The sequence below is a fragment of the Heterocephalus glaber genome, unplaced genomic scaffold (genome assembly GCF_053883595.1).
Source record: "Heterocephalus glaber isolate CG9 unplaced genomic scaffold, H.glaber_assembly_v1.0 deba00001481, whole genome shotgun sequence".
NCBI lineage: Eukaryota > Metazoa > Chordata > Mammalia > Rodentia > Bathyergidae > Heterocephalus > Heterocephalus glaber.
In genome coordinates, this window is record NW_028258317.1 from 155,506 (window position 1) to 179,759 (window position 24,254).

At 41.1% G+C, this 24,254-nt stretch overlaps 1 protein-coding gene across 4 annotated transcripts in view; it reads left to right on the plus strand.

Annotated features, from left to right (window-relative positions):
* Positions 1 to 1,867: 1,867 nt before the first annotated feature.
* Positions 1,868 to 24,254, plus strand: part of Ptgr1 (prostaglandin reductase 1) — a 37,142-nt gene continuing 14,755 nt past the window's right edge. Inside the window, exons 1-7 of one of the 4 annotated variants that reach the window (XM_087184187.1) lie at positions 1,868 to 2,032; positions 3,715 to 3,830; positions 5,327 to 5,372; positions 6,361 to 6,417; positions 9,640 to 9,807; positions 21,136 to 21,253; positions 23,947 to 24,102. In XM_087184187.1, the coding sequence (XP_087040313.1) occupies positions 3,722 to 3,830; positions 5,327 to 5,372; positions 6,361 to 6,417; positions 9,640 to 9,807; positions 21,136 to 21,253; positions 23,947 to 24,102 (654 nt within the window). In that variant the 5' untranslated portion in view covers positions 1,868 to 2,032; positions 3,715 to 3,721. Of the gene's footprint in view, positions 2,208 to 3,714; positions 3,831 to 5,326; positions 5,373 to 6,360; positions 6,418 to 9,639; positions 9,808 to 21,135; positions 21,254 to 23,946; positions 24,103 to 24,254 lie in introns of all 4 variants that reach the window. The other 3 variants (XM_087184189.1, XM_087184185.1, XM_087184186.1) reach the window with 3 other exon arrangements.

Below are 24,254 nucleotides of genomic sequence, written 5' to 3' on the forward strand. Positions count from 1 at the left end.
TTGGCAGATCACTTGCCTAGTATGTACAAGGCTTTGGTTTCAATTCAAGAAGAAAGAGGAAGAGGAGAAGAAGAATCCAGAGAAGGAGGAGCAAGAAGAAGAGAAGGGGCCAGGGATTCAGCTCAGTGGTTCCACTGCCTGTCTCACAAGTACAAGGGCCTGAGTTCGATCCCCAGTACCAAAAAAAACAGGAGAAGGAAGGGGTGGAAAGAAGAACAAAAGGAAGAAGGAGGATGAGGAAAGAAAAGAAAAACAAGAAGAAGATGAAGAAAATTAAAGGAGGAAGAGAAAGAAGAGGACAGGAAGAGGAGGAAAAGAAGGAAGACGCGAAGAAGGAAAAGGGGAGGTGGGGAGAAGAAAGACTCTAAGGAGAGCACTCACAGAGAAAAAGCCATGTGAGGACACAGGGAGAAGGTGGCCATCAACAAAGCGCGGAGTGAGTCCTCAGGAGAAACCAAAGCTACATATCCATCAGTGCTGGCGAACCTTGTAGAGACGAGTGCCCAAACTGCAACCCCACACCCGCTTATTATCACAAAGTGCCAACACTGCACTTAAACCTGAGTACTGAGGTTTGAGTTTAGAAGAAACAGTTCATACATTAAAATCCTTTGTCATAAAAGGAAAACAAATGACATGTGTGCTATAAGTTCCCCACCACTGATACAGATCTTCAACTTCCTGCCCCCACAACTTTGAGAAAGTGAATTTCAGTTTAAACCACTCAGCCTACAGTATTTTGTTGTAGCCCTAGCACCAAAACTAGTACATTCTCTCAGAGACACTTAGATTTCTTTCAGTTCCTTTGTTGAAAAGCTTTTGCCATTTACAAACAATTTTTGGTGGGAAACTGACAAACCTGTACAACTACCATCCAATTACTACTTCACATTGTCTCAGAAAACTGTGAAGTCTTATCTCTTGGAATTCTCAATCTTTCACTTAACACCTTGTTGACTGAAAGCCTGGCAGGGAGAAAAGAGGAATCCTACACCCAAGGATACATGATTGGTTTAGGTGACCCAGGGCAGTAATTTGCACTCATTTGAGAGAGGGTAACAAAGGGGAGTAGGGGGGAGTTTCAAAGTCCTTTAAACGTCTTTGCATTGTTTCCCTATTTACATTGCATGACTGAGGGGAGCCTGGGCTCAGGTTGGGCAGTTACACTAGAAGACAGTGTGGCTGGACAGGTTAAAAGACTTCTAGCGTGTATTGAGAATTGACCATGAGCCTGTACTGATCTAAGCACTTGATATTGAATGCTTTTAATTTAAAAATGATATTTAATCCCCATCTAGGAGCTCGAGATGAATCCAGGGCCTCCCCCAGGCCTAGGCATGTGATATTCATCTTGACTCTGGGGGTAAGCACTGGTGTTCTCTATTCTAGTAGTTGGGCTGAGACAAGAAGTTAAAGAAGCTGCACCAAACAGAGCACTCTGGGAACCAGCGACTTTCCCTTGTGCCCCACTGCAGCCTAGATCCGTATCTGGCCGCTGCCTGCTCAGGTGGTGACAAAGCACTTGATTTCGCAGGGGTGTGGTGCATGGGGCCTGCAGAAGGAAAAACCCTCGCTCATCCAGGAAAGAATCAGGAAAATATCTTTTTCGTGAGTAGATTTACAACAGGCAGACTTCTGACAGGCAGGTAGGGGGTCGCACCAGGGGATCACCCGGCTGCTTGGGCCACCTGACCATGGACTCTTTCAGCCCCCGCTTCGCAGGCACGGCTGTTCTTCCACGGGGGATCTTTCCACTGGGTTCCCAAAGAGGGCGCTGCAGCCGCAGGCCCCGAGTCACCCACGCGGGGCTCCAGAGCGGGCTTCCCTACTGCGCGCACACTCAGGAGAACACACAAACACCTACCTCAGACCTCCTTCCCTTCCAGGCTCCCCGGGAGTCTGAAGTCCAGCAGTAGCTCCGCCCTGGAAAAGCCCCACCCTCCCTCACAGCAGCCAAAAGGCCCAGCCCGCAGCGCTCCGCGGTGCAGACAAGCACAGCAGTTTCTCTGGCAAGCGGAACCTGCGGACTCCCGTAAGTCGACGCCCTACTTTTCCTTTTCTCCCGCTCCTCCTTCCCGCCTCCTGTCTTCTCCTTTGCTGCTGAGCTTCTGGATGCCGCCGCGGTGGAGGAGCGTTCGCGCCAGCGGGGCTCTCCTCGCGCTGAACAGTCTCCGAGCCTTGCGCAGCTCGAAACTTGAGATCCGGAGGTACCGGCCCTGCTGGTTGTTTGAAAGATCCGGGCCGGATTTGGAAGGGCAGGGCAGGGGAGGGCTGCTTTTCTGATGCACCCCCTTAGCTCCTTGCACCCGGGAAGGGGCTGAGCAAGGAATTTCGCGACTGCACAACTCGGGCAAGTATGCTGGAAAAGGAAGTTGGGGTGGGGATCCGGGCATGGGCGCGGTGGGCGCAGCCCCAGACCCCCTTCCTCAGGGCGGCGGGACCTCCTTGCACTGCGCAGGCCTCTGCGGAAGGCCCAGAGGGGGCGTCTGGACTTGTGGCAGGTTGAATTAAGGGCAGTTGCATTGGGAAGAGAGCGACAAGAATACTATGGAATCTTAAAAAAAAAAAAAAAAAAAAAAAAAGGACTCTGGAAGTAGAGAGTAGAATGATGGATACTTGCGGCTGGGAAGAGTTGTCCAGGGGTTGAGAATTGTTGCTCAAAGGGTCACAAAGGGAGCCTGGGATTTAGTTCAGTGGTTCGACCACCTGCCTCCCAAGCGCAAGGTCCCGAGTTCGATCCCTGGTACCACAAAACAAACAAAAAAACTTCTGTCCCGAGTAATGATGTATATTCCAAAATACTTGCAATTTCAAATGTTTCACCATAAAAGCTGATACTTAAGGACACAGGTAAGTTAATTAGCTTGATTCAGTCACTCTACATCGTGCATTATATCAAAACATCACACTGTACCCCCTGAATATACGGAACTATCAATTGGAAATACATTTTAAGACAGAAGAGGACGAGGAAGAAGGAAGTAACACTCCACGTGCAATGTGGAGGTGTTCCTTTCAGGCCAAAGTGTCCCTGCTCCCAGGTACTGGACAGAGTAAAATCTCCAGCTGTGTGGGCTCCTCTGTAGTATTCATGGTTGGAGGGCGTGGTTTCCTGCCTGGTAGTTCCATATCAAAAGTTCAGCGCCTTTTACAATTTTTAATTATCCTTACGTGGAGACAGGTTTCAACAAATCCTTGATTTTCTCCTTGGCGCTAAAACCAAAGAAAAGTCTCTGTGGAAAGTGAGGTGAAGCAGTAGCGCCACCCAGTGGCTTTCGGTCGTCCCTGAGACTGCGTTAGGAGGGATGTCTCTAAGCATAGGACAGGAGCAGGATTTCTAGGATGCTTTTTCCTGAGGACTTTTTATGAGAGATGACAAATTGGAAGCATTTTCACACCCTGTAGCTGTCAGTGCCCTAGAGAAACTGTAGTGGTGCGTGGGAAGAATTTCTGTGTCAATTTACATGGTACTTTGCCGTGGAAATTCCCTCATCTCCACTTTGGCAATGACAACAATGCCTATCTTTTAGAGAAGTTATGGGAATAAAATAGGATCATCTTCATGAAGTGCTTAGCTCAGCACCAGAATAGTCAACCCTAAATGGATGTGGTTGGTGCCAGTTAAGAGTACGAAAAGCATTATGGTCATGCTATTTGACCTCAGTGCAACCTAGTGACTTCAGGGCAGCTGGCTACATGTTTATTGTGTTCTAGGAGCCTCATGATGGTTCGTGCTAAGAGCTGGACCCTGAAGAAGCACTTTCAAGGCCATCCTACTCAGAGTGACTTTGAGTTGAAGACTGCTGAGCTCCCACCCTTAAAAAATGGAGGTAAGTTGGACTCATAAGATTGCAGAGTTGGAAAAGACTATTGGTTACCCTTTGCAGCATAACAGGCTACTCCAAAGTTCAGTGACTTCAAATAGCAATTATTTATGAGTTTATAATCCTGAGGGTTGGCATTTTGAGCTTTGGTAAGGTGAATGATTCTTCATCTGGGCCAGATAGTTATTTTAGGACAGGCCTCACTCTCGTGTCTGGTGGTTAGCAGATTTTCTGCTGCAGTACAGGCCTCAGTTCTCTCTGAGCCTTCCTGGGAGGCTGGTTTGAGCTTTGTTCTCATAATGGTCTTGTGGATCTGCAGCAACCAGAGTTGGGGACTCCAAAGTGCAAGCACTTTTCAAGTTTCTACTTGTATCATGTTTGCTAATGTTCTATTGGTGAAAACAAGTAACATTACCAAGCCCAGATTCCAGGGATGGGAAACCACATTTCCTTCTTTCATTTTGGTGAGAGGCTGGAGATTGAACCCAGTGCCTTATGCATGCTCAGCAAGTGCTGTATCATAGCACTACATTCTCAGCCCCTAGAAATAGATTTATTGATGGAAGGTGTGGCCAACAGCCAGCACACAGCTGTGGGAGGTATTTGTAGCCATTTTGTAATCTTCCGCAGAGAACTTTTCAGGGTCCTCTGCATGAAGGTTCGATGTCCTCCTAGAAGTTCCCTTTGTTTTCTTTGACAACTGAAATTCCTGCTTGGATGAATCACTCTTTAAGGCTTTGACCAGACCTGGGGAGGATGTCCCCTTTGTCCTCCTAAGCCCAATCATACTAGTGGGGTAAGCGCCACCCAGTACAGTGGGGGTAAGTGCCGCCCATGTGCAGAGCTCAGATTCTAGGAGGAATCTGTGAGGAGTCTTACAGGTAGGTAAGCTTTTGAGAGAAAGGGATGGAATCAAGTAGCACGGTAAGGTTACCAATGTCATTTAAATTGAGATGGCCACTACTCAGATGCAAAATTCCAGAAAATGTGTGCATGAAGGTTACTCCAGTAAAATGCCTATTCTTCGTACTAACTGAGGCTGGTAATGAAATCCAGTGTGAGCACTGTAACATAGGGGTTGCAGATTTGGCAGAATACTTAACCTAAGCTTAAATAAAATGGAAATACTAGTTAAGAACATCAATTTAAGTAATCCATATAAAGCATGGAATACTGAGTAAATATCATCATCATCATCATCATTATCATCATCATCATCATGATTATTAAATGGGTTGGGCCAAATGTGACAGCCCTTCTTATCTCTTCAACAGAAAGCACAGATGGTGGGCTGGGGGCATAGTTCAATTGTAGAGTACCTGCCCAGCATGCACAAGGCCCTGGGTTCAATCTCCATCATTGCAAAAATAAAATTAGCACAAACGTAGATAAGAGGTAAAGCCCAAAGTAGAAAGATATTGTGTTTGTATTTATAAGGCCAAAACAATAAAAAGCCATCAGGCTTGAGTTTTTAAATGCCTGTGGATTGCTTTCTTTTCTAGAGGTCCTGCTTGAAGCTTTGTTTCTCTCTGTGGATCCTTATATGAGGTATTATTTTTCCTCCTAAAACTTCTTACGTTATGTGTTGGATACTACAGTGAAATACCTTAGCTTGTCTTTTTTAAAGATTTTTATTTATACCAGTGTAGAATTTTATTTATTTCAGACCATCTGCAATGACCAGTGAGCATTGTAGCTCATCTTTTATGATGAGCTTCCATTTCCTCATTTTTCATGTTTTGTATCAGTGATGGGATTCACAGATGCTCAGTTTCTCCACACAAAAGTCTGAGAAGCTCAGCAGAGGATTACCCTGGTCCTTTTACTTTAGAAGAATCTCTAATCTGCTGTGCATAGTTTGCTTTTTATTGCTTACCACAGTTGCTTCCAGAAAAAAAGGAAAAGAAGAAACTAGCCCCTAACTTGTCCATTTCATTACTGGAAAATTATTTGAGCAAATTATTTGCTAGAACTAAAAACAGCTATTCTTGCCTTCCACTGACCTGTATTCTTTTAATCTAGGTAATCAGTGGTTGACTCAAACTTATATACACAGTAAACAATCCAGGGAGGGTAGGGCACAAGAAGTCTTTATAGGCTACGAATGCCTCAGTAATTTTTTGCCAAAGTAAATAATATACTTGAGGCCATCAATCTTTTAAATATTTTTTCATAGTTGACTGATAAAGATTCAAATCTTAAATGAAAAGCACAGTTTAAAAATGTTAATTAGAATCCCTTTATGTGAGGCTAGTGTTTTGTATAACAAAACCAGGTGTATATTTTTAAAGTCACTTATTGAAACTCATCTCTACTTGAACATGGTAGTAAGAATCTTAATTTTACTCATAAAAATACTACTACGGTGCATCTTTGGAGATCACAGAGCAGAAGTACTTCTAATACTGCATATGCTGCCCCTATGGGTTTTGTTTCTGCACATAGCATCCAGTGCTTTTCTGTTTCTCTAGAAATTAAAAAATGTTTTCCCCAGATACTCTTTGCACTAAGAATCAATTTTTTTCTTTTTTTCCAGACTGGCAGCCAAAAGATTGAAGGAGGGTGAAATGATGATGGGGCACCAAGTGGCCAGGTAGTTGATTCCGTGTCCCAATGCTTGGAAAATATGCCTCTTTCCTTCCTTCTGAGCTCTGTCTCTGTCCCTTGCTCCTACGATTACTTCAGCCTGCATGATTCACTCACTGTTTGATTCTGGGAGCAACTGAAGCAATCTTACTCTCTTCCTGATTAACTGGGAAGGAAGAAAGAATGTGAAATTGCCATCATGTCAGCCCCACTCTGCTTTTGGACTTTTCATCTGTTTTATTGATTTGTAAAAACTTCTTGTATGGCAATATTGCAAATACTTGAGTCTGCTTTTCTTTCTCCACTGTCCAATCAAAGTTTAAAATTTTTATGGCATAAAATTAAAAATATTGGTAATCATGGCTTTTTGGTTTGATCTCATGCCTAGAAAAACGTTCTCCCCAGGGTCGGGGACTTAGCTCAGTGGTTCTGGCGCCTGCCTCCGAAGTGCAAGGTCCCGAGTTCGATCCCCGGTACCAAAAATAAAAAAAAAGAAAGAAAAATGTTCTCCCCTAAAATATTTATTCATGTTTTATTCTCTATTTTATAGTTTAATTATTTTCATTTAAATTTTTCAATCATTTAGTTTTTGTGCTGGAATAAGGAGTGAAGTATTTATGTCTAAATGATGAGTCAGTTGTTATAATACCATTTGTTGAAATCTTTTTTGGATTTTTATTGGTATTTCAGTGATTTTTAATTTATTTTGAAGAAATTGACTTCTTTGTAATCTTTCTAAGTACAAAATATATTTCTCCATTTTTTCTACACTCTATTAACCATTTTCTTTCTATAAGGTTTTATAGATTTCTTGCTGCTAAGCAAAGACATGAGATGTGTTTGTGTTTGCTGAATTGGCAAAGATTTTTAAAAAATATAAATGCCAGTTTAGGAGATGGTGTGATGATACACTCATACTTTAAACGGTGTCCACCAAGTAGACAACTTACTATCTATCAAGAAGTTGCCACAACCTTCTAGAAAGAAGTTTGACACTATTCAGCAAGATTTCCAAATTTTTTCATACTCTTTGGTCTAGAAATTCCATTTATAAAAATGCAGTCTAAGGAAACAGTAAGTTAATATTAATAAAAATGCATTTAAATATAATTCACATTAGGGAAGATATTGGAAATAGGCTACTAATGGGGAAATAATTAAATTCATTACAGTTTTTGAAGAATTCTTAATAATGTGGGAAAAGGTTAAATTATATAGACTAGTATGATGTTGAGAGAAAAATTAGGTTACCAAACATTACTTGGATTATGTAAATACATATAATATGCATTTATAAATACATCATTAAAATTGCCATTAAAACACCAAAATATTTGCAGTTCTTTTTGTGTTGTGGGATTATAACTGATGTTTTAAAATTTGTGTTTATTTATTAAAGTGTTTTGCAGTGCAAGGATATTGAACCCAGGACCTCAAACCCAAGAGTACGCCAAGTGAAATCCTTAGCCAGCCTGATATTTTATTTTCTAAATGGTGTTTTACATTTTCTAGGGTAAATATGTATTATAATAAATTTATGATTTGTTGAGAAGATAGTAAAGACTGGTAAAGTGAGAGAAGATGAAAGAAAAAGAATCAATAAATGAGACAGAGAAGGACAGTTTAGAGAGGGAAGTAAAGAAGCCAGGAGAGATTGGTATCCTAGAAACCCATGGGGGATGCATTTTGGGTGATCCACAGCGCTGAATAGAGTACAAAGGTAAAATCTGATAATGACTAAAGAATATCCATTGGACTTTGCAATCAGGAGGTTGTTGGGATCTTAGTGCAATAGTAGGGGTGGATGGCAGGTGTGGTAATCACTTTTTTGTCACTGTAACCAAGTCCACAACTCAAAGGAGGAAAGGTTTGTTTTGCCTCACAGTTTCAGAGGTTTCAGCCTGTGGTTGGCTGGCTCCATGGCAGAAACACTATGGTGGCAGGGCATGGCAGAGAAAAGCTGCTCACCTCATGGCAGCTGGGAAGCAGAGATGGTTGGAAAGAGCCAGAAAGGAAGGGGCTAGGAAAAACATAGAACATTCAAAGCCATGCTGTCATCCAGGTAGGCCTACCTCCAATAAGTCCATTCAGCTATTAACTAATGAATAGCTTAATCCACTGATGAGATCAGCACCCTCTTGATCCAGTATTTCTCTAGGCCCCACTTCTGAGCATTGTTGCATAAGTCTTTGGGGAAAGCTTCATATTTCAGTCATAACAGCAAGTTATAAAATGAATGGGAAGTGAGGAAGTTTGGCTGTAGAAGGTAAAAAAGAGGAAAGGAGAGGTTGGGAATACCAAATGGCAGAGTTGAATGGGCTTATATTCTAAGAGAAAGGGGCATTAGAGAGGAAAATGTTAAAGATTCAAGAGAAAGGACTAAGGAATAGAGAGTGACCTCTGAAGAAGAGAGGATGGTGTCCTAGGCAACTTGAGCCATTGGGTTGAGTCTTCTGGGTTAGAAAGAAGACAAGTGGGTGAGGACCGGGACAGGTGCTAGGTCAGTAGAAAGAGTTCTCTGATGACCCCTTTCCCAATGGCTAAGAATTAAGGTGGTGAGATGTTGATAAAGCAATAATACACAATAGGGCAAGCCTTTGCCCTTGCCCCCCCACCATGTCTTTTTTTCCATAAAATGTTCTGTTCCAGAAATGTAACCATTTGTGATGCACAGTGTTCCTGCCCAATGTATCAAAATGTTCTGTCACTGTTTGAGCTGCAGATGTTCCTACCAGGCAAATGTTCTGTTAACTCTGCCCCTCTGCTTCTGTGAGCTTGCTCATCTGGTACGTGTTTCAGGAATGTTCTGTAACTCCACCTTCCCGCTTCTGTGAACATGCTCACCTAGCATGTAGGCCCACCCTCCTACCCCTTAGATCTCTATATAAGGCTCCTCCCATTTCTACTTGGTGCTCAGAATTCAGAATGGGCAAGCTCCTCTGAGTCAGCCAGTGATAAAGGTTTTTCTCTGTCTCTTCGAGCAACTTTCAGATTGTCAGGTGTACAAATTGCTATGGGTGTAGCACTTGAGCTGTCGCACTTGAACATGCCACTTGAGCTATAGAACTCGGCTATAACACTGAGCTGTTCCACTTTGCCACAACAGTGTGACAGGATATCAGCCGTGGAATGTCAACCTCAATGCCCTTGGTGAATATTAACCACACAACATCCTGACTTCCATGAAAGAGAAGATGTGTCACCTGTCTTACTGTGCTTTATCTTTCAGAGTTGTGGAAAGTAAAAACTCAACCTTACCAACAGGAGCAATTGTGGTGGCTCATTCAGGCTGGACAACACACTCCATTTCTGATGGGAAACAACTGGAAAAATTGCCTACAGAGTGGCCAGATACATTACCACTGTCTTTGGCGCTGGGGACAATTGGCTGGCCAGGGTGAGTTTCTGGGTATATTTCATTTGTTTGAGTGCCTGACACTCTGGTTTTGAAAGACAGCTTGTATAGAACTTGGTCAACAAGAAAAGACTTGGGAATTATAGCCCAGAGGCTGCTTGGAGAGCATGGTAGGACTAAGGAAAGGAACGGGAGCAACCTAAAAGTAAAAATGGATAAAGAAAATGTGACACACGCACACTCAATATTATACAACCTTTAAAAAGAAACAGATTCTGACATTTATGACAATATGGTTGAACCTGGAGGACATTTAGTGAAATAAATTAGGCACAGAAAGACAAGTGCCACGTGATGTCTCTTATATGTGGAAACTAAAAAAGTTGAACTCAGAAGCAGAGAGTAGGGCTGGGGATTTAGCTCAGTGGCACCACACCTGCCTTGCAAACACAAGGTCCAGAGTTCGATCCCCAGTACAAAAAAAAAAAGAAAAAAAAAAAAAGCAGAGAGTAAAATGATGGTTACCAGAGGTTGAGGGGCTGGGGCCTGGGACCTGAGGAAATGTTGGTCAAAAGGCACAGGGCCGGGGATTTAGCTCAGTGGTTCCAGCTGCTGCCTTGCAGGCACAAGGTCCTGAGTTCAATCCCTCGTACCAAAAAAATAAAATAAAATTTAAAAAAAGACACAAAATTTCATTGAGGCAGAAGGCATTCAAAGGAGCTATTGTACAACATGGTGACTGTAGTTAACAACATCATATTGCATTCTTTAAAAAGTGCTAAGAAGGTAGATTTGAAGTGTTCTTGCCACAAAAATGATAACTATGTGAGGTAACATGTATGTTAATTAGCTCAATTGAGCCATTTCCACTGCAACTAAATGTGTATGTTAGTTTAATTAAACCATTCCATTATAACTAAATAACTATATATTTCAAAACAAGTTGTGCACAAGAAATATTTATATATACATTTTTTATTTTTTAGTTAATAAATTCCAAGAAGAAAAGAGTAGCCTAGTGTGTTAGTTACTTTTCTCATTCCTGAAACAAAATACTCAACACCCAGAGTTAAAGTTCAGGGTTTGCAGAGGTTTCATTCCACAGTTGGCTGACTTCAAGGCAGGGTGGCATGGAAGGAGGACTTCACACAGGAGAAACAGTTTATGGCCTGGCAGGCAGAAGGCAGCAAGCAGCAGTAACAAGCCCGCCTTCCCACTTTCCCTTTATATTCCATCCAGCTGTAAGCCTATTAATTGGTGGCACCCACATCAGGACAGGGGGGCATCCATTATCCATACCCTTAATCCCAGGATCATACCCTTAATCCACATTCACACACCCTAATCCAGCCACCTTCAAAACTCCCCACTTATGACTGCATGAGGCTTTGGGGAGACATAGAGATACAAATCATAGCACCTAGAATCAGCCTTGCAGCTAAAGGAAAGGGAAGGAAGAGATCCTCAAGTCAGAGATCCTCAGATATAAAGAGAAAGCATCAGTTCAAAGTAACAAGGAGCATGATCAATACAAGCATCTGACAAAAATGTGGCATAAAGGAATCAGCTCCTCCTGTCTCTGGGGGGCTCTTGGCTTCACACATCACTCATGTCTGTCTTCACTTCACAGTTTAGAAAGAGAGTTCAGTCTACCCTGCCTTTCCTTTGTCTTTCTCTGTGTACATCTGAGCTTCCTAATGTGCAGGAGTATCTGAAGTCTGAATGATTCAGATGAGTCACAAATGTGGCTGTCCAGTCACTCAGCTTGGAACAGATTTCAAGTTCTTAAGCTTCTTATGGCTTCATCACTTAGAAAGACTCCTGCTCAGTCCATCCTGTGTCTTCTCTCCAGTTCCCAACTCACCTTTAGACCTCATTTCCTTTTATGTCTAAAGAAGCCCTTCTTCCTTCTCTTCCTCTTCCTCCACTCTTCCCCCTCCTCTTCCTCCTCATCTTCTTATATGTGTGGTAACGGGGGTTGAACCCAAGGCTTTCACACTGAGCTACATCCCCAGCCGTCTTTTATTTTGATTTGATCCAGGGTCTTGCTAAGTCTCTAAATTGCTCAGGCTGGGCAATTTGCGATTCTTCTGCCTCAGCTTCCCAGACTGCTGGAATCATAGGCTTGTGTGATCATGGCCAGCACCATTCTTTCTTTTATACCTGAAGATCATTGCTTTTGAGATTCCTAAAGCTTTCCAAGCCTGGTATTTATTTACTTCCTTTCCCTAAGTTGTGTATGTTGCACGATCATTTTCTTTTCCCCCTTTCTGCCCACTTTCTCTCTCTCTTCCCGAAGGACTTCTAAAAAATGAAATGAAATGGAAATATTTACCACCTGTGTTAATCTGCTTTCTCTTGGCTGGGACCAAATATCTAACAGCCAAACTAAAATAGTTTATTTGACTCACGGTTCAGAGGTTTCAGTCCGTGATCAGCTGACTCCAAGGCAGAAACATGGTCCAACGTTGCCAGATAACAAAACTGCACCATTCATTGGTGGCCAGGAAGCATAGTAGGGGAATAGCACCAGAGAGAAAGGGGTGAGGGACCAGGTGTGGAACTCAAGATTATGCCTCCATTACCCACTCAGACATGCCTAGAAGTATGCTTTACTAAACCCCTAGTTGGCTCCCAAGCCAATCGAGTTGACAGTTAACTGTCACACCCCCAAATTTAGCCTCTACCAAAAACAATCTCCATATACCTCAACTTCATTATTCAGTCAGAATTTCAGCTCAAAATCACCCCTGCAAGAGAACATCATTGTGAAATTAGAGGATGCTTAATGCCATTTTACTTTCAATTACTGAACACTAACCAGAATTACAGCCTTACTTCCTGGTCTTTCCTGCCTGACCTGCAACCCTTGACTGGTAAGAGCTATTTCTCCCATCTTGTCATCCTACCCATCCTCCTCTGGACCGTGACACAGGCATTGTAGGAGAGCAGATGTGAAGGTAGGTAGACATGAAGAAATTTATGAGCAAGGCCCTCATGGCTTTCTGGGTGGAAAGTAATTTATAAATTATCAGGAGAGCCTGACTGCTAAAAGAGAAGACAATTTATCTACTTGTGTGTATTTCCTAGGCATCATCCCTATCCCAAGGACTGTGCTTTTATTCCAGTCAGTCAGCTTTATACCAGTGGTTCTCAGTTTTTGACTGGGAACCAACTTATGAAGAGAAAAGATTTGTTTTGGCTCTTGATTTTAGAGGTTCTGATGCATGATAGATTGGCCCTGTTGTTTTTAGACCTATGGCCAGGCAGCACATAATGGTAGGAGCACATGGTGAAACAAAATTACTCCCCTCATGGCCAGGAACTGAAAGAGAAAAGAGGAAGAGATTGGGGTCTCACTCAAGACATAACCTTAAAAACCTAAAGACCCTCCCCCCCAAAAAACTCCACCTCCTCAAAAATCCACCACTTGGTGCTATTCTGGGTGTTAAGCCTTTAACACACTGGTCTTTGAGGGAATTTAAGGTCCAAACTACATGTTTTTCTTTCCAAGCTGTTGATTCTAAGTTCCTCTTCATCCAAAGTTCACCTTTAATTTTGCACTTGGATTTCTTGTTGACTTCTCCAACCTATCTCCATTTTATTTTTAACAAGAAGTGAGGTTTGGTAATGGTCTTGTCTATGTTAGTTTAGTATGTCTAATTAAGTTAGACTCTGATCTCTGGAAATACCAAAAAGGTATTTGGGGAAAGGAGTTGCAGGATGCTATGGGTTTAATGATAACAATCCGAAAATATATCCTCTGCTTCTCTTTTGGTGTTAGGCTAACTCACCCAGGAAACTGACATCAGTGTTCATTACACTGATGCTACACTGATGTTTACAGTTGCTAGCATTCATAAGAATTGCCTAGAGTGTTATTAAAATTCAGATTTCCATGGTTAAGTATTTCTGAATGAGTAAATCTAGGGTGAGACTTGAGAATCTAAATTGGTTTTTTTTTGGTACTGGGGATCGAACTTGGTACCTTGTGCTTGGAAGGCAAGTGGAGCTAAATCCCTGGCCTGAGAATCTAAATTTTTTTTAAGAGGCTGTCTTTTATTGGTATATTTTAGGTGTTCAGTAAAATGACATTTGTCATTAGAAATATGTACCTTTACATAGTCTCTCTTGGTTTTTATTTTTCCCCCTTCCCCTGCCCTCCTTTCAACCCCTCCATCCCTATTTACAAAGACTTTGTTTCCTTTTTTTCATTTTCTCATATTCCATTCCCTTCTTTCCTTTCACCTACCCCTCCCAATTCCCCTCCCCCCTCCCTTTTGCCCCTTTTCTTCCTATTTCACATTATCTATTATCTTTTACTCCTTATTTACACTTTCATTTTCTAACACTAAAGAAACTATTCAGTATTAATACATGTGTATCCTATTTATTTCAAGTAAGAGTATTGCCTCAATGTGCATCCATTTAGCTATAAATGTCTCTGATTTCTCATTTTGGATGGCTGAGTAGTACTCTGTTTTATTGAAAACCCCATATTTTCTTGATCCAGTCTCCAGTTGATGAGTATTTGGGCTGTTTCCAAGTTTTGGCTATTACAAATTGTGCTGCCATGAACATGGGTGCACATATATCACTGTGGTATGATTCTTTTAATTCTTTGGGGAAGATACCCAGCAGGGGAATAGCTGAGTCAAATGGGACTTCTAGTCCTAGTTCTTTGAGGTATCTCCATACTGATTTCCACAGTGGTTGCACCAGTCCACACTCCCACCAGCAGTGGAGCAGGGTTCCTCTTTCTCCACAGCCCCGCCAGCATTTATTATTGGTTGATTTCATGATAGCAGTCATTCTTTCTGTAGTGAGGTGGAATCTCAGTGTTGTTTTCATTTGCATCTCTCGAATGACCAGTGATGTTGAACATTTTTTCATATGTTTATTTGCCATGTCTACTTCTGTGTGTGAGAAATGTCTGTTCATTTCAGGTGCCCATTTTTGGATTGGGTCTTTAAATTTGGGAGGTCTGATTTTTGTAAGTTCTTTATAGATTTGAGATAGTAGACCTTTTTCTGCAGGACCGCTGGTGAAGATTTTTTCCCACATTGTGGGTTGTCTCTTCACACTGCTGGTGGTTTCTCTTGCTGTGCAGAAGCTTTTTAGTAAAAAGAGATCCCATTTGTTGATTGTCTGTGCCAGTTCACGGGCAACTGAGGTTTTTCTCATAAAGTCTTTCCCTACACCAATGTCTTCAAGAATTCTACCTCACCTCTGTTCCAGCCGGTTCAGTGTTTCTGTATTTATATTTAGGTCTTTAATCCATTTAGAGTTCAGTTTAGGGCATGGTGAGAGATATAGGTCCAGTTTTAGTCTTTGGCAAGTTGAAACCTAATTTCTCCAGCACCATTTATTAAAGAGACTATCGTTCCTCCAGTGATGGTGTTTGGCTCCTTTGTCAAAGATGAGGTGACTGAGTGTGTCTGGAGTTGTTTCTGCATGTTCTAATCTGTTCCACTGGTCTTCGGGTCTGTTTCTTTGCCAGTACCATGCTGTTTTATCACAGTAGCTCTGTGGTATAGATTCAAGTTGGGGGTTGTAATACCCCCTGCCATGTCTCTGTTACCTAGAATTGCTTTTGCTATTCTGGGTCTCTTCTTGTTCCAAATGAATTTTTGGATTGTTTTCTCAAGGTCCATGAAGTGTTCTACTGGGATATCAATTGGGATTGCATTGAATCTATGTAGCAATTTTGGAAGTATGGCCATTTTCACTATGTTGCTCCTTCCTACCCAGGAACAAGGGATGTCTTTCCATTTTCTGATATCCCCTTCCATCTGTTTTTTCAAAGTGCTATAGTTTTCAGAGAAGAGGTCTTTGATTTCTTTTGTTAGGTGGAATCCTAGATTGTTCAGTATTTTGGATACTATTTTGAAAGGAATTGTTTGCCCTATTTCTCAGTGAGTCTGTTCGTGTAGAGGAAAGTTATTGAATTCTGTGTGTTGACCTTGTATCCAGCTACTTGACTGAATTTGGTTATTAAGTCTAGCAGACTTTTGGTGGAGTTCTTGGGGTCTTCTGTGTAGAATATCATGTCATCTGCAAATAATGACAATTTGACTTCTTCATTTCCTATCTTCATTCCTTTTATTTCTTTCTCTTGTCTAATTGCTGTGGCTAATGTTTCCAAAACTATATTGAACAAGAGTGGTGATAGTGGACATCCTTGTCTTGTACCTGATTTTAGTGTAAAGGATTTCAATTTTTGACCATTTAGTATGATATTGGCTATTGGTTTTTCATAGATGGCTTTTTATCAAATTGAGGTAGAGATCATCTATTTCAAATTTTTGTAGGATTTTTATCATAAATGTGTGTTGGATTTTGTTAAATGCTTTTTCTGCATCTATTGAGGTGATCATATGGTTTTTATCCCTGGCTCTATTGAGATAGTGTATTACATTGATTGATTTCTGTATGTTGAACCATCCCTGCATCCCTGGGATGAATCCCACTTGGTCAGGGTGTATGATCTTCTTGATGATCTTCTGCATTCTGCTTGCCAGTATCTTATTAAGGATTTTTGCATCTATGTTCATTAGTGAGATTGGCCTATAGTTCACTTTTTCGATTGGGTCTTTTTCTGCTTTAGGGATCAAGGTGATGCTTGCTTCCAGGATGATTTCAGGAGTATTGCTTCCCTTTCATTTCCATTGAAGAGTTTCAACAGTAGTGGCAGTAGTTCCTCTCTAAATGTCTTGTAGAATTCAGCGGTGAAGACATCAGGACCCGGGCTTTATTTGATTGGTAAGTTTTAAATTACGTTTTCAATTTCAGTGATTGACACTGGGTTGGTTAGAATTTTTAGGTCTTCTCCATTCAACTTTGGTAATTCATATGTGTCTAGGAATCTGACTATTTCTTCTTTGTTTTCCATCTTATTGGCGTATAGGTTCTTGAAGGTAGGTATTGATGATTCTCTGGATTTCTGCTGGGTTCTCTTGTAATTTCACCCTTTTCATTCCTAATTGCATGGATTTGGGCCTTTACTTTCCTTTTTCTGATAAGGTTGGCTGAGGGTTTGTCAATTTTGTTTATTCTTTCGAAGAACCAACTTGGCTTCATTGATTTTTTTGTATTGTTTTCTTAGTCTCCATTGAATTGATTTCTGCCCTGATCTTTATAATTTCCTCCCTTGTATGAGTTTTGGGTTTGTCCTGCTCTTCTTTTTCCTAGAAGCTTGAGGTTCAGCATCAGGTTGTTTAATTGGGCATGCTCTGTTTTCCTAATGTGAGTATTCACTGTTATGAATTTCCCTCCTAAGACTGCTTTCATTTTGTCCCATAGATTCTGATATGTTGTATTGTCATTGTCATTTATTTGAAGGAACTGTCTGGTTTCTTCTTTAATTTCCTCTGTGGCCCATTGGTTATTCAGAAGTGTGTTGTTCAATTTCGATGTGTTTATGAAGTTTTTGCAGATTCTTTTGCTGTTGATCTCCAATTTCATCGCAGTATGGTCTGATAATATACAGGGGATAACTTCAATTCCTTTGCACTTACCTAAATATGTTCTATGAGCTAGTATGTGGTCTATTTTGGAGAAGGACCCATATGCAGCTGAAAAGAATGTGTATTCTGAATTTGTAGGATGAAACACTCTGTAAACATCGGTTAAGTTCATATGTTTAAGAGTTTAATTGAGTTCTAGTACTTCCTTGCTTGTTTTTTGTCTAGTTGATCTATCTATTTGTGACAATGGGGCATTGAGGTTCCCCACTACTATTGTATTAGGGCTTATATGGTTTTTCATGTCCATTAGTATTTGTTTTGTATAGTTGGGTGCACTAGTGTTTGGTGCATAGATATTTATGATTGTCATCTCTTCCTTGTGGATTGTTCCCTTTACAAGGAATATAATTATAGTGTCCTTCTTTGTCTCTCTTAATCAGTGTGGGTTTGAAATGCACTTGGTCTGCAAAGAGGATAGCTACTCCTGCTTTTATTTGGGCTCCCGTCACATGGAGTATTGTTTTCCACCCTTTAACTTGCAGTGTATGAGTTTCTTTTTGAATTAAATATGTTTCTTGTATGCAGCGTAGTGTTAGATCTTGCTTCTTGACCCATTCTGCCAGTCTATTTGTTTTGATTGATGAGTTGAGACCATTAACATTGATGGTTATAACTGATACATATTGACTTATCATTATCATGACTTTTTCTTTTTGTTTGATCCTCTCCTTTTGCTTTTAGTTTCTTGTCATGCCCGGTGCAGTCATTCTGCTGGGCTTCCTGGGGTTGTAATCCTCATTGTCTTTTCCTAGGATTGTGTCTAAAAGTTTTTGGAGTGCTGGTTTGGTATTCATGAAGTTCTTAAGGTGCTCTTCGTCATGAAAGTATCTTATTTCACCATCAATTTTGAAAGATAGTTTTGCAGGTACATCAATCTGGGTTGCAGGTTGTTTTCTTTAAGGCTTGAAACATATCACTCCCAGTTCTTCTTGCCTTGAGCTTTTGCACTGAGAAGCCTGCTGTGATTCTGATGGGCTTTCCTTTGTATGTGATTGGTTTCTTTTCTCTAACTGCTTGTAGAATTTTTCTTCTGTTGGGTTTCTGGAATCTTAACAATTATATGTCTATGTGTAGATTTTTTTTTTTAAACAAGGCTACTTGGAGTCCTATATGCCTTGCTTATCTGTATGTCAAATTCTTTTCCCCTGCTTGGGAAATTTTCTGCCATCACTTCTGTGAAGAGTTTTTTTGTGTCATCTGCACACTCTCCTGTTTCTTCATTGACTCTAACCAGTCTTATGTTATTTTTCTTTGCATCATCTAGCAGCTGCTGGATTGATTTCTCATGGTCTCTTACAATTTTAAAGAATTTTTTCTTTTCCTGGTCACTCATTGCAATCTTATCTTCTATATCTGAAATTCTGTCTTCACATTGGCTCATTCTGCTGCATAGACTTTCAATGGAGTTTTTAATGTCCTAGAAATCTGTTTGCATCTGTTTTATGGATTCAATTTGTTTCCTATGTTGGGATTCCATCATGTTCCTCAGCTCCTCTATTTTTTTATCGGTATCCTCTCTAGATATATTAATCATGTCTTGCACTGTGGACAAAATCTTTGCTGTTATGTGAGAAATTATTTCTGATTTCATTTTTTCCAGGTCCTCTTTCATTGCTAGTTCAGGGAGTCCAGGTGGTTGAGTATCAGAGTGTTCCATCTCATTTCCCTTTGGGGTTGTTGTAGGTAATCTGGAAGTCTGGTTCTGAGGCTTGTTTACCTGTCTTCTCATTTTGATGGGGGGTGGGGGGATAGGCGGGTATTCCTGATGCCCACGCAGCTCACCTCCTCTATGCTGGGAGCCACAGCATGCCTACCCAGAATCCTTTTCCTGGCTGGGAGACATGGTGCGCCAACCCAGAAGTCTCCCCTGTGCTGAGAGCCATGGCAGTTGCACCTGGAAGTGTCCTCTGGACTGGTAGCTGTGGCACACCAACCCGGAGGCCTCCTCTGGGCTGGGAGCTGTTGGCACACCAACGCGGAGGTCTCATCTGTGCTGGGAGCCACAGCAAGCCCACCCAGAAGCATCCTCTGTGCTGGGAGCCACAGCACGCCTCCTGAGAATCTAAATTTTTTACAGCTACTCTAGTTTAATTATGAGGCAGGTGGTGCTGTATCCAACTTTTAAAAGGCACTGTATTAATGGACTATTAGGTATAGTCACATATTGTTGTAGGAAATCTAGACCCAGAAAGACAAACCCATTTAAAAGACATGGAGGAAAGCCAAGACTTTATTTGACCAGCTGGCACAGTGGAGGTAGATAAAGACCTGGGCCCTGAAATGAAACATGGGGGAGTTTTATACAGTACTTTAAGTTTGGGTGGTCTTGGGAGGAGCCATAATGAAACTGTCTTGAGGTTGGGACTTTCTTTAGGAACAGGATATTCACATAGCATAACACAATAGGATACATATTGTGAACATTGAGGCTAACTAGATACATTTTTAAGGCTAACAGAGAGGACATAAAAAGATATAAATTGTGAACTTTGAGGCTAACGATATATATATATGTGTATATATATATATATATATATATATATATGTACTTTTTTTTTTCAAGGCTAACAGGGAGGACATAATAGAATACAAATAGTGAATACTAAAGCTAACAGGGTCTGGGGATTTAGCACCATAGTTCTGGTGCCTGCCTTGCAAGCACAAGGTCCTGAGTTCAATCCCCAGTACCAAAAGCAAATACTAAAGCTAACAAGATCTTTTTGATCCTGATCTGTGTTGAGCTTGTGCAGATCTCCTGCCCAAAGTGTAACTTTGCCTCTGAGTCTCCAACCTTGTCCCCTTCTTCTCTTCAGTCCACTGAGCTATGGTTCTGTCTTCACCCAGTCCCCACCAGAACTGTCTGTGCTGCATCTTTGTGGGCCCAGTAGTTCTTTTCCTGCAATCTAACTTCAGCATCCCACTTGAGGCGACAAGGACATTGCAGAAGTTCTCCCATGCTTCTAGGGAGGTGTAGAAAACTCTAGATGTTCTCTGTAACCCTCTCCTGCCTAGACATATCCCGGCATTGTATCTACTCTGTGGCCCAGACACCGTGATAACATGGAGCTCACCATCTCCTTAGGACTTATGTGGTGATGAGGCATACATTTTCCATTTTGGAATTCCCTAAAGTTTAAGGGATGAGCTGGAAAATAATTTCTAAGCAAAACGGCTTTTCCTGCGGCTAACAAATAGCCACCCCAGCTCATATCCCCTCCCACACCTAACACAAGTCCTCCCTCATTGTTCCTTGTTCTCAGGAAGTGTAAGTATCCAGTGTACTTTTCTAGCAAATCATGTATAGTAAACATAACTCCTAAACCAATGAACTGATGATAAATTCCTTGCTTCTGTATCTCCAGCCCCCTTCCCTTAACCCATATTAGCCCTGTTCACTGCCAGCTCCCGGCTGATGGCTTTGTGGAGAAATCCCCGATCAGTCTGCTGATGTAATAAGCTTGCCTCCAACCTCCAGGTGCATTCTCGATTCTTCTTGGCCTGATCTTCCTGTACCACTGAGACCTGCCACACTGTGGAGTATAAGTCTGTGGTTACAGGGGAACCTATTTTCTTTCACCTTCTGAGACTTGCCTTGGATGTGGACTGGATGTAGCTTCTCTCCAGCTAACTATTCCTTTCCTAGTACACATAATCTTTATTTCTCTCGGAGTAGAGAAGAAAGTAGACCAAGGTGTCTGGTGATACTCATTTCCTATGTTTTTAACTTTTTTAAAATTCCAGGGCTCCTGGCACTGGGCTGCTAAAAAGGCCTTCAAGGTTTATATAAAAGAGCAATAGGGGAAAGAAAGAAATCCTTTCACATACCCTTTTTTCCTTCCCTTAGCCTAACTGCTTACTTTGGCATACTGGACATCTGTGGCGTGAAGGGTGGAGAAACAGTGCTGGTTAATGCAGCAGCAGGAGCAGTGGGCTCCGTTGTGGGGCAGATAGCTAAGCTCAAGGTAAGTGTCTTTTTCCAGTAACAAATATTTATTTAGACCCGCAGTGTGCATTGGGAACACAACAGCCTTTTCTTGACCTCAAGGAACTTATGCTCTAATTAATGGACCTTAATTCGAAGTTCAAGGTTGAGAAATGAGGGGCAGCATAGCAAAGATGAGCTGAATAATGTCATTTGATAGCATTGTAGGTATCAAGTCCAAAATGGCCTCCGTCTACAGATGTGAGTTCATAAGAACCAATATTTTCATATGTTTAACTAAACAATCTCTTTCTATAGCTTAACATCTTTTCTCCATGATTGCCTATAATCAAAGAAGGACTTGAGGTCAGCCAAACTAAGAGTCATCACCCACATCGCTGCATTGCACAGGCTGTTGCACCAGAAAGAACTAACTTTTGGGAGGTACCCAGCAGACCTCTGCTCACAGTTTGAAGTTAGAGGACCTTAGGTAGCTCAGATCCAGTTTAACTTAGCCAAAGGCTAGGGTTCAGGACTCAGGACAAGGTAAATGGAAGGCTACACACAACAACCAGTGATTCAGTTTGGTCTCCTGTACTGATGGGAGTTTAGAATATAAATATGAAGCTGCCATGCAGATTGCAGAAATAGTTTATTCAAGCAAATAAGACTAGAAGTTGGATTATAGGAATGCCATTTCTTAGTTAGTGTGTAAACTTTTTTTTCCCAGCATTGGGGATTGAACCCAGAACATTTGAACCGAGCTACATTGTCCCCATCCCTTTTTTTATTTTTTATTTTGAGACAACGTCTCACTAACTGACTAAATTACCCAGATGAGGCTGGAACCTGAAATCCTGCCTCACCATCCTGTAGTGCTAGGATCACAGGCATGTATCACCATACCCAGTTTAGCATGTTCACTTTACAGTTAGTGAGTTATATTTGCTTTCCAACATGGAACCAATCTCGCATTCCTAGAATAAGTTTTATTTACATATGATATATTATAGAGTTATACCTCTGGAATTGATCTTTTGGAGTTGTGTACTGGGGACTGAATCTAGGGCCTTCAGGGTCCTAAGACATGCTGTACCACTGAGTTGCATCCCCAGCCCTCATTTAATAACATTTTAAAAGAGAATGTTTGCATCTGTGTTTCTAGGTGAGTTGAGCTTAAAAGTTTTGTTTTTGCAAACTCAGAGTGCCTAGTTAGACTTAATTTATGCTAGACTTACAAAATGAATTAGAAATAGTTCCAGTATTCTTGTTTCAAATATTTTGTCAAAAGCCAAGGGACTTTCACTGTAAAATTTGATAGGAGTTGCCCTTAAAGTTATTGTTTTATACTCAACCCTTCTGTTCATTTTATGTGTATTTTGTGTAAATAGTGGATAGCTGCATTTTATTTCTTCCCTATTTGGAACAGTGCTTTTATAGGTGAATTTAAGCCATTTTGTTTTGTTTATTGGTTATTGGTTTCTCTTCCTGTTGTAAAATTTATTTTTTTCCTAATTACTTAAAATCAATGTTTTGTTTAGATTCTGCCAGTGCTTATATTTAAAATGTCTTATTTATATTCTGCTAGTGTTTGTACACATATTTTCATACAAAAATAGGATTTATATGTATATGAACTTTCAATAGCGTATGTTTTACTCCTTTATTCTACTTCGATATCCTAGATTTTGTTTCAACAATCTAAGTTGAAAATCCCATTTAATTATTAAAAATCTGAAAATGCTCTTTCATTTTGCTGGGGTTAGATTCCCAAGGACCTAATCCCTCTGGGTCAGTGCTGTCATCCTAAGACTGCTTTTCATAATGCTCTCCAGTTCTTCCGTGATTAGGGAGTCCTGTGCTTTAGAGCATATCAGACGAAGGGTCAGTTGCCAAGGGCTGAGCCAAAGAATAGTCTAAAGAACCACCGCACCGAGAGATAGAACAGTCATCTTTGAAAGGGGAAAACAAATGCCCAAATGAAAAACCCAGGAAGTCGAATAAGTAGGTTGTTGAAGCAGCAGGTTGAAGTGAATTGCAAATCCAAAAAACATTGACAGGATCTGTTGAGGGTCAAGGCAAGCTAAGCGGGGTTGTAGGGTGGTATAGGGGCCAATGTCATGCATGAGGTTTGTCAGCCCCACATGGTATTCCTTATACATGAAGCGTGTGTCATAAAGAATTCACTGGTCAAAACTAGGCTTTTGAAAGGAAAGTTCATTCCACTTAACAGGGTCTAGCAATCGGGAAATTCGAGCAGCTAGCTGGGAAAAGCTGAGTTTATCACTTCCATGTGTGGATGACTGATACTGGGAGAGATATAGTGGGTGGTAGCTAGGTGGGAGAGACTTCATCTGTGATTGGATGGACTAACACCTGGGCAAAGAGATATTAGCAATGAACAGGGAAAGGAATCAGGCTTATATAGGTATTGAAGGGGCTAAGGAATCTGGGGTGAAATATGTATGACTTGGATGCCCAAGGACGGTCTGCTCAGGTGTGTACACAGTTGGCACCAGGGGTGTTATATACTGCATTTGGAGTCCTTCTGCCCTATTTACGGAGCAGCTGCTGTTGTTTGCTAGAAGCAGCCTGTCTGCTTTGTCCCATTTGTTTGTGAAGGACTCAGGACTGACAGTGTGTTCGTGGGGATCCCGACCATACTTGAGTAAAAGAGTGCAGTTGGTTCATGTTCCTGGTTCCTTAATAGTTGCCATTTTTCTCCCTATTTAGGGCTGCAAAGTTGTTGGAACAGCAGGGACTGATGAAAAGGTTGCATATCTTAAACAAATTGGATTTGATGTTGCCTTTAACTACAAGACAGTAGATTCTTTGGAAGAAGCTTTGAAGAAAGCCTCCCCTGATGGTTATGATCGCTATTTTGATAATGTAAGTGTGAACTGGAGTTACCTGATTAATTGATGAAGTACCATATGAAAGAATGTATCTCTAAACTTCCTCTATAAAATATAGGAAGAAAGTACATATATATGCCTCTTTTATCTTTTTTTTAATCAGTACATGTTTGTAGTACATAATGT